This window comes from Fundulus heteroclitus, chromosome 22 (assembly GCF_011125445.2).
Source record: "Fundulus heteroclitus isolate FHET01 chromosome 22, MU-UCD_Fhet_4.1, whole genome shotgun sequence".
Lineage (NCBI taxonomy): Eukaryota > Metazoa > Chordata > Actinopteri > Cyprinodontiformes > Fundulidae > Fundulus > Fundulus heteroclitus.
In genome coordinates, this window is record NC_046382.1 from 16,573,909 (window position 1) to 16,595,070 (window position 21,162).

At 40.2% G+C, this 21,162-nt stretch overlaps 1 protein-coding gene across 1 annotated transcript in view; it reads left to right on the forward strand.

Annotated features, from left to right (window-relative positions):
- macrod2 (mono-ADP ribosylhydrolase 2) overlaps nt 1–21,162 on the forward strand; it is a 248,107-nt gene that overhangs the window by 171,831 nt on the left and 55,114 nt on the right. The window contains exon 4 of the mRNA XM_036125890.1: nt 12,885–12,914. Coding sequence (XP_035981783.1) covers nt 12,885–12,914 — 30 coding nt within the window. The remainder of the gene's footprint in view (nt 1–12,884; nt 12,915–21,162) is intronic.

The following is a 21,162-nucleotide window of genomic DNA, read 5'->3' on the forward strand; positions in this document are numbered from 1 at the left end:
CCCTTTCCAGTCTTAGGCCTAACTCGGTTTTTATGTTATGGCATGAGATGGAGCCACTTTGCAAGCGTGTTCTGGACAATGTGCAGATTCAAATCCACCAATCCAACTCCTTGACATACAATATTTAGAAGTTATTTTCTAAAGTGTGCTCATAATTCACCAAAAAAGAAGTGTGCTACCCTTTTAAAGTTTAATTATCAGTCATAATCTCTCAATGTCGGCTGGTCCTAGCAAGGATGAGAACGACGACAAAAGGAAATGAGGTATAATACAACATTTTCAGAAAATATGGTGAAGAAAATTTAATTGCACAAATTGGGTACAAAAAAGTGTGAAATGGATGTATAAATGGGGCTAGATTTGATCTGGAGCTCCTAAACTGTCTGGGTGGGGAAGAAAAAAATCAGTGACAGCAGACATTGAAACGGTTTGGATTGGTAATCACAGGGGGAAAAAAACATGCATCAAGGCATGTTCAGCCAAAATGTTTTATATATTCAAGCCTAATGTAGCAGTTGAGAGTTTAGTGTTGGCTAACCATTCATTCTATTATATACTTTGTGGGTTTTTTTTTTATTTCCTGTGCGTTACTGAATCCCTCCTAGCTTTCTCCTAACGATTCCTCAGTCTAGATTAAAATGTCAAGCTGAAAGATGGACACTTTCGTTGATAAACTGCCTTTAATCAACACATAACCTGTTTGAAACTTTGTATTCAGTAAGGAGAAACCCAGATCAATGGAGCGTGGTACTGGTGCTACGGAGAGAGGAGTTCCTGTGACATAAACCTCCACCTCCAGGGTGCGCTTCACACATGACCTCAACACTTAGCGCGCTATGATCAAATAGATGCTGGTGGGAATGGATTCTCTTAAGTACCTGTTAAGTGCATTTTGCTAAGGAAGTAAGAGAAGTTAAAATACAGTTAGTGTTAAAAAAGACAATGCACTCTTCCTTAATGCAATGGTCTGCACTTAAGCTATATGGACTCTAAGTGTGAGCATATATACGTTAGCCCAGCCGTCAAGGAGAAGGCAGTCATTTCCAGATTCTGTTTTTTCCCAAAAAGAGTGTCGTGGTATGTAGAAGAAAAAGTCTATTTTAGACACTCTACTTGATGATGTCCAATTTAACGCTGTCCTGGATGCTCGACATCAAGACATTCCAGTTATGTTGCGTTTAATGTAATAAAGGAAACCGTCTGGCCGCTAGGGCGGCACCTGGCTGGCCTTAATGATATTAGAAGACCCTCAAGGTGCCTGGATGCCTTTTCTATATCAGCAAAGCCCATCACTGGGAGGGAAGATTGGTCGACTGGAGACTAATCCGGAAATTTACCAGGATGATTGTGCAGCTGCCGGGCCCAATCCTCATGGATCTTTGGGTTGACAATAGCCCTTGTTAAGGTTAATAAAAACACGTGTGATCTTGAGCATGTTCATCAAACTTGGCATGCATGCATGTAAATGGCAAATTATCTTAGTATGCTTTGCAATTTGAATCTTATTTTTTTTTTTACCATGAGCAGTTGTAATTTTCATCCTTCCCTAAACAACATTTAAAATGTTTCATGATGCTTGTTGTGCATTTGAAGTGCTTGCGTATATATGTTCAGTTTATTTTTCTAAAGTATTTTACTTGTACATAGTGCCCTGGAGAAGTATTTATATCTTTTGATCTTTTAACTTTAAGTTTTAACAAGACATTTGAATTAATTTTATTGGGATATATTTTATGTGACCGATGAGGCAAAAACAAACATAGGTTTTAATTTTGTTATTCTAAAAAAGGAAATCTGAAAATTGCGGCACCATGACGACCACAGAAAACGACAGACGGGGTAACCGATAAACTTGTGGAGGGATGCACCACTCAAGTGGGAGGATCTGTTGACAGGACAGCTATAGACCATGTCCTCCCCCAAACTGGCCTTTTACGGAAGAGTAGCAAGAAGAAAGCCGTGACTGACATCAGAGGTCTCTTCTGTGGTTTCCCACAAACCGTGTGAGGGACGGGGCAAACCTGGGGAACAATGTTCTCTGGTGAGGTGAGGCCAACATTTAGCTATCCTGTCCACATGCAAAACGTTAAGTAGTGGAAAAATAACACCGCACATGACCGTGAACACACCCTTCCTAGAGTGAGACAGGTTAGTGGCTGCATCATGCTGTGGGGATGCTTTTCTGCAGCGGGGACAACGTCGGCGTTGATGCGAAGACAGATTTAGTTAAACACATGGCAATCCAGGAGAAACATTCTCTTACAGGCTGTAAAAGAACATAAGACCCGGGCCAGATGTTCACCTTCCTGCAAGATGGTGACCTTAAGCGTACCGTCAGACGTCGAAGTATATCCATGTTATATCTGTACTCAGTCAAAGTACAGATCTTAATCCAGTTAAAAACCTGCAGCAAGACATAAAAATAGATGCTCACGTGATATCTGCATCCATAACACATGCCTTCTTTTATGAAGCATCTTTAAACACAGCAGCAAGGCTGACAGTGGTAGAGGATTACTTAACATAAAACAAAGAGTATAACAAATTGCAAATTCAACTCAGGCACAATCAACATCTTTAGGTCAAAGATTAGGGGGGAAAAAAGTGAGTTTTTCTATACAAGTTTCTAAAATGGTAAACAAGTCTGCAAAGGTAAACAGTTGCAGAGTTTAGGAGCTGCAAAAGAAAACGCTCTTACGTCTTAATTTCTATTGTTTCCTTACACAAAAACAACTGGTCCAACGGTCTGAGGGAACGAGGTGGTCCCAGATGGTGCAGCAGTTCATTAAGATAAAATAGAGCTAGATTATTAAGAGACATAAAAACAAATTAAGAGTTTAAAAAATAAAGCTGGATCTGAAAATAAGGAAGGCAGAGAAGAGAAGCCAGAGAGCGGGTGAATCATGTTCATATCAAGTTAATTCCAGGCTGAATTAGCTTGAGATATTTTGGAAAGAGGAACTGGACATACATTTTGTTTTTTGTTTTTTTTTAGACATGCAAAGCTCTAAGAGACAAAGCTCAAAAAGAGTTGCACTTGTAACTGCAGAAAAAGGTGGTCCTGCAGATTCTACACACTGACTCGGGGAGCTGAATACCAACGCAAGATTCCCTTTTTAGTTTTATTTTGTAAAGAAATTTTCTGTGTGTTTTCTTGTCACCTCTCAATTATTCAATACTTTGTCGTGTTCTGTCGGAATAAAACGTTCAAGGCGGCGTTTGGCTGGTGGGGGGGGAGCGCAAAATGGAGATGAGCAAGAAAACATGGAATAATTGTTTTCTTCAGACAGTGTGCTTGTGGTTTTTCACAAAACCCCATTCGTTTATGTGTTGGGTCAACCACAGCGGGCTAGTGATTGGAGGAGTGGGAGCAAATTATCACGTGAACTTTACTCTCCCTCTGCCCTCCGCGTCATGTCTCAGGAGACCACGCAGGAAGTAGTCCTCATTCACACCACCAGCTTCGCTCTCAGGCGGCGATTAAGTAACTCCTCAGCTCTTTAAAGTTGCTTCTGCTGTCTCGACTTTGGTGGCGTTCACTTCCCCTTGATGCACAACAACAGGAGAAACATAAATTCCTGCTTTACTTACCCCACCTACAGTTTTATTTTCTTGTAATTTCTGCAAGCTCCCTTCGCAGGACTGGTGGGGGGGTGGTTGAGCAGATGCAGGTGGATGTATATTTATGAGGGGGATGTGTATTTCAGGGCGAAGCAGCGTTGTGAAAGGTGACCTTGTTAGATAAAAGGAGGGCTCGGAAGCCAAATGATGAAAGAGAGGGGGATCATCCTGGGCTCATTAATGTGGATTTGAAGGTCAGGTAATTATAACAATAGATGTGTGGGCTGGCTTTGGCATCTGGTTTTGTTGCTTTGTTATGGCGGCGACAAGCGTGCCGAGGAGAGGGATTAATCACGGTGACACCACCTTGTTGTCACTCCGATACATTCAGACATCATAACACAAGTCCTGCAGTTCTGAAACCAAAGCGGCGAAAACTATTTATTTCTAACCACAAGCAGTAAAAGATGTGCTTATGGAAGCGTGATATTCCTTTAAATAAGTAACTTTTTTACATTTAATTTTCTTCTAATACTCAAAAGTTATTTCTAATTCGGTCAAATCTATTGGAAACATTGACGTAATGGATGCAAGAGATTTAGTTTTCTGTTAAACTCTGATCCACTAATAGTTGTGGGACTGGGGAAAATCTCCTCTTAGTCCAGTGATGAGGTTTTAAACACCAAATCTCTCCGGTGCTTAAGCAGGGCTTGTGCTAGGGCCACGTCTTTTGTTACCGCACCTAAATGCCTGGAAAACATTTTCGCATCGACACTCATGCAACATCTCTTCATTTTTTGCACGAGATTCGCAGCGGTGTTGCTGACACATGTCACCATCGCCTTAAAAAGAGCATGTGTTAAATATTTTATTAGCAGTAAATATTGTATTTTGACATGTTTGGTTTGAGATGACATTCAGGTGCTTGTGCCGATATATTTGTTTACCCATATTGAGATGTTAGCTTTATCCACCCTGTGTATTTGAGAATAATATTTTCCTGATTTATTTATATATTTATTTATTTTTGAGTCACGGTTGCATCATTGTGAGTAAATCTGCTTCTGTGATGATGCCAGCTCTCCCACTAGTTTGTCTGGCTCAGTCGGGGCTCCTCGGGGGACGCTAAAAGCAATAAAGAACAAAAATGCCAACGAGTATTATCGGGCAAGGCTGCATGCGTGGCGTGACATGCATTTTTAATGCGCAACAAATAAGAAACGCTATTGATGCTGCTCGTCTTTCGTCTCTCAGCTGATGGCTCATTTAAGTTTTATTTCTGTTTGTTAGAATTTCAGCAGAGACGAACGGCAAAACAGTCTCTCGTCATTAAAGGTTAGAATTACTTCAATAAAACACCGAGCTCCTAAAACATTAGGTGGCTCGCTCTAGGTATCAAGCGTTGGCCCCGAATCGCTCCATTTGGTGTGTAGGTGCAATGTGTGCGGGGTATTGTGAGTACAATTGTATGTCTTGTGAAAAGTCACACAATCTCGGGGCTTGTTAAGACAGCCGTTGGAGTGGAAAAATGCTTGTGTGTGTGTGTGTGTGTGTGTGTGTGTGTGTGTGTGTGTGTGTGTGTGCGTGTGTGTGTCTGATGTTGGAAGGAAAGGGGCGAGCTGAAGGTACAACACAATATTCCCCTTGAAAGAAATAAAATTACAAACCTTTAGCGAGCTGGCTGTCTGAACTTCAGCTGTCAGACCCGACATGTTAGACAAAAAAAAGAAAAGAATCAACTTCCAATAACATTTGCCGCTGAAGTCTTTAAATGATCACCGTTTATGTTTCTGAACCATTTCTTTATTGAAATGTTTCATTGCTCTGCGGCGTTTCAGGTGCAATTTGTGTGATTTGTTTTTTTATTCATTTTATTGGTGGTGGTTGTCTCTCTTTAGTCCTCGTCTGTCTAATTCTGCAGTTCCAAGAAAGCTTGCCGGTGTAAGGTAAATTACTATTATCAGCATTTTATACATGCAAAAAATGAAATGTTAAAAAAATATAAATTGGAGAGGCAAGGATCAGAGATCTGTGGCTGTTTTTTTACATCTTTAGCCTGGCTATACCACCCAGAATAGCGTTCTCGGTGGGTTCTATTTCCTTCCAGATTCGAGCTAATAGGAGAACGACGTCTCTGTAAAATGGTGCTTTTCTATATAAAAAAAACAAAAACAAACGTTTTAAACAGTTTTTAGCAAATTGTTGAAGCTTTTGCTGAGATTAGTGCAGTTAGGGCAACTAGCATTATTGTAACGGTTTCCATGTGTATTTGTTTGAGATGGCGATCCTCATAATAACTGAGATTCCGAAGAGGCTACCAACATTTACAAAACAAGCAGATTTCATGAAAGAGATTAGACTTAGACTTAGACTCACTTGTAAACTCACAATGCTAAGACTAAGCAGCTTTGCAGGACTATGTTGAGCCTTGCTGTTATCTGCTGAAGCTCCTGCCCTCTCTCGCTCCCTCACAGCTTGGGCTGGGCGATATGGCCTAAAATCAATATCGTGATCTATTGAGCGGTTCACCTCGATAACGATAAATGGACGATAGCACTACCCCCCCCCCCCTCCCCCTCCACCAACACCACCAGGCTACTTGACGGTATTATTCACAGCTAAATAATCTTAATAGACGCAACTCCCAACTGCACAAATTTCCCCAACATGGCATATAAATTAAAGATTGAGTCATCATAACGTTATGGATTAGCTGCACCTTTTATACATAGGTAACTCCATTAAGATGTGCACACTTACCGAGTGCCAGGTGCAGCCTGCACCCAAAATATTGCACTCGCGTCCATCTGTTGAGCTCGACAGCTTTAACTATGTTTGCGCCATTGTCGGTAGCAAAGGGCCTCTTCCTTAATGTCCCATGCAGACAGCATTGAGCTTAAACCTTGTCCGATCATCTCCCCGGTATCGGTTGGAAAGTATGCGCTCTTTACACTTTGGTGGGCAGTTTTCATTCATCAGTGATGTAATGTACAGTTAGACTGATCTATGGGTCCATGGTGCGACTGCACCAAAGATAAGATGTGGCTGCAATGTACTTAACTGCTCCGCTTCCTTCTCGACCAGATCCACTGCTTTCACATGTGAAATTTCCTCAATTTTCTCAACCTCATTGTCTCCTTCGCTTCTTTTTTCAGATAGGATGGATTGGAGTCACGTGACAACTTGCCTTTATTCTGTTTTTATTTTCAGGTATTTTAATCATGTAAAGCACTTTGCATTGTCTTTGTACTGAAATATGCTATACAAACAAATTTTCCTTGCCTTCCGTTACAGACTACATATAGCATAGCACGTTAAAGGAACAGGACCATAGCCTACCTATACCTATAAAAACGGCTTTTTCTTTCATTTTTTTTAAATTACCAAAAATACCGACATGGGGAAAATGACGCTATTGTTGTAAATGTTGGTGTCGGTAAATGCCCAGTTTGTCGCCCAGGTCTACTCGCAGCCTGAATGAACAACATATGTTGATGTCTTGTAGAAAATATGTTTTCCTTCTCATATCTTTGTGTTCAGACTTCTTTTTTGATGTTTTAACAAATACTAAAATGGCTACTTTGGAGTTTTCTTCTTTCGTTCATTGCTACAAGACTGAAGAAAGTTGTCAGGCCAGCCTGGTAGTGATTAAGTAAATGCCTCAGTCTGGTCTCTGGTTAAATTCTTGGTAAATCACTAATACACATGCATCACAGAAAGTTATGGTCTCTGTCTTGGTCAGTCGATGCAGGTCAGGTTTGGTTTAGGTCTCTTCAATTTCTTCTGTATAAAATTGTATCAGATATACAGCAAGTTCTGGTAAAATGCATTTAATATCAGATGTGAAAAGGCTGCTGGCATCACACCTGAGAGGCAGTGCTGGTTACTTTAAAAACCTGCACCAAGATTTCTTTTGACTCAGAAGCAAAGCAAAGGAAATCTGCACCAGAAACTTGTATTAGTTTCGGTTTCCTAACCTTTTATTTCAGTCACAGCAGAGAGAATACACTGCCAGCCTCTTAGCTGACTGAAAAGCCTGCTCAGGGTAAGGTGAGTGCGCATTTGATGAAGCGTACTGAAAAGTTTCAGTTAAGTGGCACAGACCAGAAGGCAGACAGTGGATCTGTTTACTGCCTTGAGGTTTTGTGGTTGTGCACTGGTGCTTTCCATTTAACTGCATGATCTAAGGCTGAGCTGATGACACCAAACATGCAGCAGTGATCTGTGCCTCACTGCCCCCCCCCCCCCCATGCTTACACAGCCAAGGCATGCAAGCCCTTTGTATAAATGACTGTAAGATATTGTGACACAGTAAGATGATGTGGAGATCTCAACATAGCACATGGTGATTCAGTATATTCTTCATGCCTTTCCTGCAAAAAACGTCCCTGTCACTGTCCCTCCTTTGCATTATTTCGCTCAGTTTGAAGAGTTTCAGCAGCGGGATCCAAACTCTCTCTAACATTTGGAGTTTAAAGGGCAGACAGGAAGTAGTTGTCCTCACAGTGACTCTGCTGGCATGGGTCTGATGGACCAGCATCTCTTTACTGTCCCCAGGCAATCTGGAGAGCATTTCCGCTGAGATTTACGGCCCGTGTTGGGGTTACCACAGGGATGATGCCACAACACACAGACCCAAGTTAAAGCCTACTCTGTTGGCTTCCCACTTTCCTCTCATTAACTGGGTCATTGCAACCCTCCAAGGCTTAGTGTTGCTGCTAAGAGAAATATTTAAGTTCAGAGCTCTCCTTTACTGCTTTATTTTGTCTAATGTGATGGGATGTATTTAGTTGCTGTTGAGCAGAAGATGTGATCTCCCCAGTGGTTGAAAAGAAAAATGTTTTAAATCTATCTTGGGGGCAGACACTGAAAGAGGGTGGTAAACTCAAAAAGCCATTAACCATTTATTCAAAGAGACAGCTCCACATGTGGACACACAGCCACTAGAAGAAACAGATAATGGTCTTCTGGTAATACTAATTGTTCACTCTCCCACTGCTTTCCTAAAGGCATAAATATGTTGATCCCACACAAGATGCTCAGACTAGGCCCAGGGCGAGCAAAACGGCAAGGAAAGCTGCTTTATAATTAATACACACACTATAAAATATTGATCAGGAGAAAGGATGTGGCCAAATATGGATTTTTTTTTTGTTTGGATTTGCACTAAGGATAATAAACAGATATTACCTATTTGTCTCATTCTTGAGGAGAAGCAAATCTGCATTCGATTTTAGATTTTTACGTCCGTGATACTGTGTGTGTGTGTGTCGTGGATATAAAAAGTCTACATTCTTTAATGTGATCTAAACCTGTTTAACTCAATTGAAAACCAAACAAAAACAACTAAAGTAATGTGGCTGTGTGCACACCCTTTTTTATTATTACTGGAGGACTTGGCTGCGTTCAGAACAAAGCACCACAATAAAAATTCATATTAATAGGAGTCGGTAAACAGTAGAGTCCGATTTACCTGGCACGTTCTAAGCCATGTCTCACAACAGAAGCCAAGGTCGGCAGAGAGTTTCCAAAGCATCAGAGGGATCTTGGTGTTGAAAGATATCAATCATGAGACGGCTACAAAAGAACGTCCAAGACATTAGACTGTAGAAAACAGCACCGACTGACACCTTAAAGTGGTGTGAGCATCAGTATAACAATGCCATGGCCAAGAACTGGTCTTTGATCCCAAATTGACGAAAAGATGCTAAGAAAACTCACCAGGGAGGCAGATACCGGCTGTGTAATACACGTGACAGTCTTCATATGTCTGGGCTGTTGGGTAGGGTGGCAAGACCCGCTTCAACCTATGAAGAAAAACATTAAGGCCTGCCTGAATTTGATAGAAATACATTTCTAATCTCTGCTGATTGCAAAAGACTCAATAAGTGTTTTACAAACATACTGCTGCTTCCCCAGGTTCTTGATTTGATCATCTGATCTCGGTCGCCAACGTCCATTTGTACATGTTTTAGCTTCTATGAGGTGTTTGCTTGTACAATCATGGATATTGCAAAGTTTTGTGTAAATCGGCTGCTGTCTTTCCTCTATTTCATTTGAATATTGCAATGTGCCGTATTATCAATTAATAATTGTGCAATTTTTTATTCGTTTTCCGATAAGGTCATTCTCTTCTGTTTTACAGCTCAACTTTAAAGTAGCTTATTATTAATATTACTTAATCTAGTAACTCCAATATGTCCTGTCAAATTTCCCAGTTGTGGGACAATAAAGGTATTTCTATTCTTTCCTAAGTTTCCATAAAGCATGTAGGATATGTGTTATGTTTCAATAAAACTGAGGCTTGATTTGCTCTGAATTATATTTCTATTCCATAAATGTCTGTTTGGCACAAGAACAGCAAAAGATCACCAAAAGAACATCATGGCCACAGTAAAGCATGGTGGCGGTAGCATCACGCTTTGTGGCTGTTCTTCTTTAGCTGAAGCTGGGGCCTTAGTCAAGGTGAAGATTAGTTATGAACTGCTCCAAGTAGCAGTCAGTGTCTACACAAAACCTTCAGCTTTGGCTTGAAAGCTAAAAGTGAAGAGGAACTTCAGCATTGATAATGACCCAAAGCGTACATTCGAAAGAAAGATTAGCTTCACCAACAGGAGAATGCTATGGAATTACCCAGACAGAAACCCGACCTGAGTCTGATTAGAAATATGTGGGGTGATCTGAAGAGGTGTGCACAGGAGATCTTTTTACATTTTTACAGAATTGGAGAGATTTTGCTTGGTGCAGTGGTAAAGTATTGTGAAGATATGCCTTGCCGGTAGACATATACCCCAAAATAGCAGAGTACCACAGTCAAATTTAAAAGGTACTTGTTCAGGAGTTCCAGTTTTGTTTTTATTTTTCCCCTTAAATGTTGCACATGTTATAGGTCACATGAATGATAGAAAAAGGTTTGAAATGAATTATGTTGGCCTCATTTCCTTATATCACACAAACCTGGCATTTAAATAGGGGTGTGTAGAAAGTTTATGTCCACTGTATGTGGACGGAGTGGGTTGGATGAACACAGTGTGTAAAGCAGCTTGCTACATAAGATTGACTCCCACAACTTTGTTCATTGTGTTTAGATCATACAGTCGAGGATACAGCAATAATTAATTTTTTTTTCCTATTATTAAAAAGCCACAACAAAGAAAAGGCCTCTCCCAATGGGCTATTGCCCAAAAACACATACCAATCGAAGGTAGATAGAAATCCTCTCAACCCTAAAGCTCACCCTTTTCCCTGCCATCACCAAGCTGCCTTGCATACATATACATGCAGAAGAGTTGTGTCTGATTAGCAACCACATCTCAGATCTCTGATTAGGTGTGGTGTAAATGAAGTGCCCCCCTCTGGCATGCATTTCCATAATGTCAGGTAATTAAACCCCAGTGTTTTAATAGCTCAGGAATAAAGAAGGCTCCCCAAGAGACCAGACAATGATGATAGATGATGCTGGAAAATAGTATGCTGCTGGCTTGAGTTTGAGCTGACTTTGAAAATGTTGGATAGTACTGAAAAATGCAAATGTGCCGTGAAGTTTGACGTTTAGGGCAATCCCTAAGCGGAAATTGAAAGCATTTTCAGTTTTATGTCATCGCAGAACAATGTAAAGCAAAGAGCAATCCCTTTGTGCCCCGTCGTTTTACAACAAACAGTTTGTCATAAAGTTACCGTGTTATCCTCCTCCACCTTTTGCAGCCATAGTGTCTTTTCTTTAAGCTTGAAGGAGGAAGTACCAATTAGCAGGTCATAATGCTAACTTAATAGATGGTTCCGGTTCGAATAAAAAGGAAAAGAATCGGATTTTTCACAGAAAATTTACCACACTGGTTTTACGCAGTGCTATTCAGGAACGGGTGCACATTTGAGTTATGTGCTCTTTGTTGATAGCTGACAGATTCCTGAGCCAAACAAAGGCGGCAAGAGCGAAAGTTTCTTTTTTTATCATCGAAAAACCTGGAGAGGTGCTATTGTAAACATGACAAAGGTTTGTCAGTACATCCCTGTTTGAGCTGTTGCTTTATGCGCGCGTGTTGTCGTCACACTGTATGTGCGCACAAAGACCACACAGATGCGCAACAAAAGCCCTTTGATGAATAAAAACCTGCTGCAGGAAGGTTTTCTTTTGTGGGTCTGAAATGAGAATAAGGCTTCCACAGAATCCAACCGAAGCTGATTGAACTCCAGATGTCTCTTCCTTTATGTAAATTAGGCTATAAATAAACTAATAAGCGAAGACTTCTTTGGTAATGGCTCATGCTCCTTATCTGTTGCTTGGCCAAAAGAAAAGCGTTTTTTGAGAAGTAAGCTTTTAAAAGGGGGGCTCTCGCTGAAGATAATTAATCGGATGTTGTGGAATACGATTCTTAAAACCTCTGATGTTATGAACTACACTTCAAACGACCCTGACACCTACTTTGGATAACATAAAATAACAGATGTACTATAAAAGTCTTCTAATCTTGGCTTGTGTGAGAGGGATTTCTCAAACTAAAAGCAGGGAAGAAAATGGGTTAATTTTTAATGAAGCGCTATTTGGGTTTCCTCTTGCAGAAATAGTACGTTACGTGTCATTCATTAACAACATGAGCCAGGGGCGGATGTGTGTTTGTGAGCCGAACTTTCTTGTATTTGCTTTGCTTCGCAGACACTACACAAAACATGTCAGATTAAAGAACTGAGCCTCATTAATAAATATCAGCTTTTTAGTAAAGGATTCCTTTCCACAAAAGCATGGTTTATTCTCTTTATACATCAGGTGCATACCAGCACATACAGCTAAAAGCCAAAGACAAATGCAACTACTGTTTTCTTCAAGTAAATTAGATACTTTTGTACTCAGCTTGGCTAATCTGGTAGCAAAGGAAAAAGCCAAATCACAATTCCCTGTCAGGTGGATAACAAATTAGCTGCCAAATGGCTGATTATAGTTGTTCAAGAAAGCCACTTTCCTCACACAATGACAAATGGTGAACGTTTGAGATGTGATAAACTATTGGCTCATGTTCATGTAACAATGGTTGGACGGCAGCAAGCATCAAAATATGAACACTTGTTGTGTTTTGCAAAGCTTGTACAACGTTTGATTGATTGCAGATTCGGCCGGAAAAACTAATTGTTTTGGCAGAATAATTCAGACAATTTTCAGGCTTTTCTTTGTCCATCTCAGAGTGATCAGAGTTGTTTTACTTTTCTTTTTAAAATCAGGACAGTATTATCTGACAATAAAATGATGTAAACTGTACATAAATAGTCAAGTATTAACAATTTTGTGAATGCGGATGTGCGTTCTGACTTTCTTTCCCTTCTCATTTCAGCAAACACCAGTCTTCTGGGAGGCGGAGGAGGTGAGTGAAGTTAACGTTCAATTATATTTTATGGTTTTAATTAATTGATTCTTCCTTGTATATTTAAGTAGACTGACCTAATTTGATGTATAGGTCATCTATAGTAGATTACAAATTTTAAGCTTTTTTTTTCCAGTGGCCTGTGGTAAATGCAGCTAAATGGTAAATCAAAATATCATACCGTTTGGCAGAGCAACCTTGCTCTGTGCCACTGAGAGGTAGACATTGCTTTAGCAGCCTGCCAAAGAGCATCATCATCAAAGCAAGGAAGCAAACCCAAGGCAGCCAACTGTGGTGTGAGAATAATGGGGAGGGAGGAAGCTGCCCATTCCTCCTCCTTCTATTTTATTTTTCCCTTTCTCTGGAGTTTAGACGTTTTCTGTGACATGATTGAGATAATAATTCTTCACCACATTGAGACCAGATCTGGGTAAAACGCTCCGGGTTAAAAATGGAATGTTAATTTTTAGCCCCACTGGGAATTTTTGATCGTATGTGGGAATAATGTGATCTGCTTGAGTCCTGGTTGTGTATCCATCTGTGTTTGCTGTCATGTTTAATACGTCTTCTGTCTTCAGCTTTACAAAAGCGCTTTCCTTGGTGAATCAAAAGAGCTCTCTGAATGTCGTTTTAAATTTGTATGAACATGTATATCACTTCTTGTCATATTGTATTTACGAATATTTATCTTTGTAATTATTTAGGTAGATTGATAAATTGGTATGTGGCTGTCTAGCTAGCTGTGTAGCTTTTTAGAGGTGTGGAGCAGAGAGGTTAATAAGACTTGCTCTTTGTTGAACCTTAAAAACAAACCAACAAAATCAACCTATTCAGTGGGTGACTGCTACTAACTACTTTTTACAGCTATCTTCCTCAATGCTATGCAGCTATTTAGCTATCTGGCCTGCTATTTAACTCGCTATTTAACTTGTTTGCTTTGTACTGTGCTAGCTGTCTGGCTATGTAGATTGCAATGCAGCCATTTAGCTTAGCGTGACCAAACATCCTCTTTTGCCCAGAAACATCCACTTTTTACGTTATGTTCTGGGAATCCACAAGGAGGGGTTGGTGAAAAGGGATTCGTAGATTCATGAAAATGCTGCTTTGTAGGTGATTCTTGCGGTGCATTTGGCCTTTTCCTTGACCATTCGACTGCGTGACGTTCCCTGAACCACCGAGGAAAAGTAGGATACAGCCATTGAACAACAGCAAGTGTTAGAGTATAGGTTCATCTTAGTCCAGTGCTTGGCTATTAACAGTTCAAAGCGGGCTGGAAAGACAACTGGAATTTCATTGTTTACTTTCCCCATATACAAAAATCTTCAGAAGACTTTGATATGTAAGAGAATTACAATTGAGTGATCGCCTGTGCAGTGACCACTTTAAAGTCTCCAAATACAGACCGTCAAAAATGCGGTCCATTGCCAAGCCGAAGCAGCAGTCGCTTTTGTCGGAAGCTATAAGTCCTGGTAGGCTAGTGTTGGTGGAAAGCAGATGGTTGAACAGTTTATATCAAGAGAACATAATTTCCCGCAACATCTGTTGCACAACACCGTCCATAGAAGCTACTTAAGCATGTTTTCTTGTAGTGTAGTGTGCCATGAACCTAATATATAAAACACCCTACAAAGAACCACAGCACCCCAGTCCGACCATATTTGTAAACATATGTTAGCTGCTCCATGCTAAGCACCATATGCTAAGCTACAAAAAAATGTTAGCATTGCTCTTCAAATCCCCCCAGAATACAAATTCCAAACGATGCACTAAATCCACACATTGTACAACATGGCATGGATTTAATCGCTTCTTGTCATTTCACAGTCCCAACTCTGTCCTTCAGCTTATCGCCTTGTCGGCCCTGATGGTCCTCATAAACAGAATCCCAGTCTGAAGAGTTTTTTTTTTACTTGACTCCGGAGATCCAGTTGTAGGTTAAGGTTCATACTGGTTTGGTCGAATACCCACTACTCCCATGAAATATTCCAGTATTTTTTCACATTGAAAAAGGCGGCTTCTTCCATGGTAACAAGAAAACAACTAGAAAGTAATGACCTCCTTGGTTCTTCAGTGCTGTGTTGTAGCCCGCTGTGGCTCACTATGCATTAGGAAGCTCCGCCCACCAAAATAGGTCCACCTCAGCAGTTATTGACAGAAAACCTAAAAACAAGTTATTCAAGTTTGAGCTTAGAAAAAATGGTCCCTTTGAATGTTTTATGGAAGTGTTTCACTAAATGATATTCCAGCTATGTCAAGATTTGCAGATTTCATTTAATTTTTGCTTCAAAAAAATAAAATGATGCCCTGGACAGAACATGAAAAGTCCGGGTAAACGAGGACATTTGGACTCCGTAATCTAGTCCCCGAGCTTGCTATCACCTATCTAGAATGTCGGCTAACTTTCTAGTGTTTTGGCTGGCTTTCCATCTCTTTCCACTTTTGACGGATTTTACCGATTTTTTTCAAAACGGGTTCAGCACAATAGAAAACACGATGAAAACAAGTTTTGCACTTGCAAGATAATGAATCATTTATTTATGTGTTTCTTACCTGGCGAACATGAATTATTACAGACAAAGGCTGGGCATAAAAGAATATCAAAGGCTCAGCATAGTTTAGTGCTCAGTGCACATGTTGTCTATTAGAGATATGAAGCTGTTCACATCTCATCATGCTCCTTGGAGTGGCCCTTATCTTCTCTGATAGATGGTTAAAGCCGCATGCTTGCAGTAGGGGTTCTCAATCTGTCACTCACAAGAAAAGACCCTCAGCATACAAGTACTCTAAGAATTTTCTATGATTGAAAGCAAAGGTCACAAACATGCATCTCCATTACCAAGCTGGGCCCTGCAAAAACAGGTTTACACTGCTTTCCTGATTGGTGTGTCTCTCTCCGCCATGGTCAGCTCTCCGTTTATTTATTTGCCATGTACAGAGAAACAAAATGAGGCTATTTTCTTTTCTATTATATTCTGATTACTGTTGCATCATAGCAAATCACCTTTTTACAGTTTCACAAATCTGTGTTGTCAATTGATCCAGTTTCTTGATCCAGTTGCTGCTTGCTCTGTCTCAAAACAGTATCGGCAAATATCAAGCTGAATTGATGAGAGATCGTTTTTTTTTGTTGTTTTTTTTCTCAATTCGTGTCGTACTTTGCAAGAAACATTTTCGCCTGATTGAGACGGGCAGCTGCGGTTTTTAACGCTTGAGGAATTCTGATTGTAGCTACAGACTGTTTTCTTCAGAGCAAACGTCTTTGGGTAATGATTTTCTTGCTAATTCACAAGCAAGACTGTTAACTCATAAATGCTTAGACTCACGCTCAATTTTAAAAATAATCAGTATATTAGGTTGCAGGATTATATTTTTTTTTATTTAACTTTTTTAGAATCAGTTTTAGTCAAGGTAAATGATAATGACCAGAAACATAGACAATTGAAATGTTGTTTTTACTTAGAAAAGGGCCTGAACCTTCTTTCTTTTATCCGCATGAGGCCAAAAGAGCTTTACCTCTTCAGTGTCTCTTCCACCTAAAGGTGGCTGGAAACCCGACAAAATTGTTGTCTCTGTTGCCCTGCCCAGCCTCTCTACCTCACTCTGTGGCTTGGCATGTAAAGACCTCCTGCCTTGGTGGCAGTGAGAATCGATGGGAAGAGGAGATGTGCTCTCATATAGGGTCCTCCTTATCTCCCAGCTGTCTTCTCTGGGCTCTACAGAGGGCCAGTTTCACAGCAGGACGATCCATCATGCTGGCCTCACACACCTGAGCTGTGCTTATTTTCTTGTAGCTGTGGAGGTGGGCCTCCTGCCAGGAAGTGAAAGCTGGACAAAGCTGTTACACTGTTGATTACCTTAGTGCCTATGCGCTCTTTTCGTACTTATTAAATATAGAATAATTCTTTAGTAGCTTATATTTACAGTTAAGAGTTTCCTACTCTTTGCTGCATCCAGTGTAAACATTTTTTAAACTCTCAGTGCGCAAAAAGAACGTGTAGACGTTCATCCAGTCTCCAATAAAAAGCTTTCTTTTTCCCTTCCACACTGTTCATTTAGAGTTTAGTCTTTAAACCATTGCATTTTTTGGGGCTTCCCTTTCTCATGGACTGGAAGCCCCTGGCTTAAGCTGCAATACAGCGACTGCCTTATTATGAACATTATTATCATTATTATTATTATTATTCATTATATAGTCTTCTTTATATATTAGTATTACCATTAAAGTTGCACAGTTAATACCCCCTTTGCACGATTGCATATCTGCCTTTTTTCAATGATATAGGAAGATCCTCTGCATTTGATAATGCATCAAATATTCACTGTGCAAACGTGACAGCAATGACTCAATAAAATTACCTGATCTCATGCTACCCTATACAGATGCAGTTCCTGCACTAATGAGGATTTACTCACCTCAGCAACCTGGATACCTGAAAACAAAACCAAAACCTGACAGTATGAGCTTTCAGATTAACTGCAATAATTAATATCGGGCTATCTGGTGGCACTCTAAGCAATAAGATTTCTTTCCTGGGCGTGCGTCGGTGGCGCAGTGGTGTTCCCAGATGGTCGTCTGATATTTACCTTTGAAAAAACAAACAACAACAACAACAAAAAAAAAACACAAAGGTGACCGCAAAAGTAAAATATCCCTTCATGATGTAGTAGAACACTGAATTTCTCACACTCATGATCCCAATACACATAACCTTTGAAACTGACAGTGCATAGAATTGATGCACATACTTTAAAGATTTGATTGATGTGCTGCTAAATCTATTTCCTCACATTTAGACTCATCTTACGCATGTTTTCCTACACGTTGGCAATCTCGGAAATGGAGCGACAGCAGCGATACTCTGTGATACTCACTAAAACAAAGACAGTAATGTTGTATGGTTTTGCTTGCTATCTGCAAGACCACTGTAAAGAATAATGAAGGTGAGTGATAGTAAAGCCTCGCGAGCTTTTATTTTATTGAAATATTTTTCATACTTTTCGGCATTTGTCGTCGAGGTAAAAGAAAATACGAGATTCAGACGCCCGGCTGCTCTAATAAATCCTTAGAAATCACTGATGGGAATTCTCTCTGGGCCGTACGCTGCTAGTGTTGGGTACACAATGGGGTCATCCAAAATAGTACCGTTATCTGCTAGATGTGTTGTTCTCACTGGGATTCCGAGCATACATTGAGGGAAATAACAATGATCTCTGATAATAGCACACTAAATGAGGCCTCTGTGAATAGCGGGTAATTATGAATAGCATTAGGTTGGCTATGTGATGAGTGGCCCAGCATGGCTGGGTGCTGGCACGGTCCCAAAAGTATAGAGCTAATGTAAACATGTTGTCTGCCCTTCTTTTTCTTTCCATTTGCGCCTTTCTAACACGAAATGAGGGATTCGAGCTTTTACTGAACCATGTAATGATGCCATGAAACCCTGTGCAGGCTGTGTGCAGAGTGGGAGCTTCCTTTGCCTTTGATGTCTCCATCTAGGAGGGGAATTGCCTCATTGCCATTCTAACCAGAAGCATTGGCCATTTAACACTCGGCTTTAACTAGACCACCCAAACAAATCGTTCATCGAAGGTTGGTCCTCTTTTTTATGCTCCAATCAGGCAGCTGGGCTCACTAATTTGTGTCTTGGAGTTGATCTTATTCAGCCACGGACTTTAAAAGCCATGAATTCACCAGCATTTTTCATCACTTCCGCAAAACACAGTCTGGAGCGCTGTGCTGCAAGTTTCCCTCAACAGTCTGAGTATTAACAAGTGCCATCACTTAGCAGCATTCAAGGTTAATTATACTGCTTACGAAATGGTGTGCAGCATAAGATAATACCTCAAATACCGGTGGTTGTGATGATACTTATTGGGTCTTTTTGTGCTCCTTTATAGTTAAAGGTTTCATGGCTGTAAACTCACATCGACAAGGCCGTACTTCCTTAGAAGTTGAGCAAATGGCTGTGCAGTTCTCGTATTTTATAAAATCTTATTAGCAGAAGCAATGCATCCTATGTTTCAGTCCTAGATTAGACTTTTTACTGCAATTTGAGAACGTAATGCTTTTATCTAAACAGAAGAAAAAGAAAACATCAGCAAAGCGTGTTTAGCAGTAGGACCGGCCCTCCCTAAAAAAACAAAAAAAAAAACAAACTTTGCTCCAGTATGCTTAAAAGGAATGTTTCAGTTTCAGACATGTTTGGATAATCCTTTATCAAGATTCCTAAGTGCTTCACAGTGCTTATCTCTATCTCCATTCGTTATGCAAAGAGATCTGTTTTCTTTTCCTGTCACCTCCAGGTGAACCATTATCCTCTGTCTGGGTCCTGCCTGAGGCTTGTTTATTGAGTAGATTGGAGGGGAGCGGGGCATGTGGCTTTGCACAGGGGAGGGGTATGGGTTCAGATACAGCGATGGGTGTTGGGTGACAATTTGAGTTAGATGAACTCGCGGCCCTTACACAGCTCCCAGGATGCCCCCACACTAATCATTCAAAAAGGGACATTTTATTCTCATAAGTCATAGATTGCACACTATGCTTGACTGATGGTCCTCAGTTCACAGATGGTAGTAACAGCCATTAGCATAACTTATGACAGCGAGAGCGTATTTCCCCACAGAGTAGCCTAAATAATGTAAAATGATAAATTGAATGCAAAGATTCCTCAGTCAGCGGGACACCCTCGGGATTTACTTATCTCCTCGTATTTAGTGTGGAGTTAGTTACATTCTGCTCCTTACCCGGCTTTTATTTAGACTGTATTGTTCCACATTCTCTTTAAAGTGTGTTTGAGGCAGGACCAATTTAAATATGTGTCAGTTCTTATCTTTTAGGCCTCTCTCTGCAGAAAGGAGCCGTTTTTTTTAGGTAAACACATAACATAAACACATATTTATTCTTTTCAGTTGGTTTAGTTCAGGAAAAGTGTCTGCGGTCTTACCTCTTATTTATTTGAGTTTTCTTTTGCTATGGTGCCTTCTAAATATAGGAATCGATTTTTTTTTTTTTGCATTAGAAAGCCACAGCTGTCCTCTTGCCTCCCCAGGAGTGGATTTTCTTTGAATTAAATGTTTGTTGATTTATATAAAGAATTTTGTGGAGAAAGCCACCTATGTTCCTCAAAAAAATTAAAGATCACAAGACAGTTCAAAATATCGTGTTTAAAAGATGCATTTTACCGATATATTTACATAATCCAAATAATTATTTCCTGATTTTTTTAAAAATCAAGTAAAGATATGTAATAAGCTAGTCAAAGTTAGAACAGTAAATATTGTTTTCTTTATTCGCCTTTTTATGTATTTAAAATAATACATTTTATAAATATCAAGCTGTGTTTTAAGGAATCTTTATTTTAGAATGCTCTAGTTTAGACATTGTAAAATCTCATGCTTGGATACAAATGTAACCTGGAACTTCTAAGCATCCCGTTTTGTTCAGATCCAATTGCCCAAGAGACGGTGCTGTACCAAGACCATCCCATGGAAGTTAACAGAACAAGGTCATCTGCTGGGCTGAATTTAGTGCTTAAAACTGGTTATTGTGTTTTAATCTAGCCCTGGATCCTCCTTTGTCATGAGCTTTCCCTTCCCCCTCCATTTAACATTGATAGATGGACTAATTGATGCCAAGTGATTGGGCCATTTATTTCATCCTACAACCGTGGATTCCATATTTAGGATTAGTGTTGTATTATAAAGGGATGGGAAGGAGAAATGGCCAGGATGTCTAAAGACGCTAGAGACAAAGAGAAACGGTTTGAGAGAGCGAACAAGGGAAATTGAGTCGGGCAGCTCTCTGAAGCAACAATGTTTAGCGTAGGAGCCATTAGGGAGCGTCCAAAGAAGTTTACGGTTGCGGTGCATGTCTAGGGATAAGTGTTAGTGAAAGATGCATGTGACTTGTATGTGCCTGATATCCTTCCTTTTGCGCATAAATCATTCATCTCTGTCCCCATGTATGAATCAAGCGGCCCGTCGTTGCCTGCGGCTGTAGTGTCATTAGCTAGTTGATGGCATCACTTGATCTTTGGCACTGCTACTCAAGTGTGTTAAGGAATCAAACTTTTAACACAGTTTAATACACATCTATACATGAAACTGTGTGAAGCTTTTGCTTTCTGAGTAGCAAAGTTATGGACCTAGCTTGGACCTCACAGAGATGTGCTTATGTAAAGGCATGTTTCTCAAAGGTCAATAAAAGCAGCTGAGAAGCATCTTTACTGTGTGTGATTCTGAAGTTAAG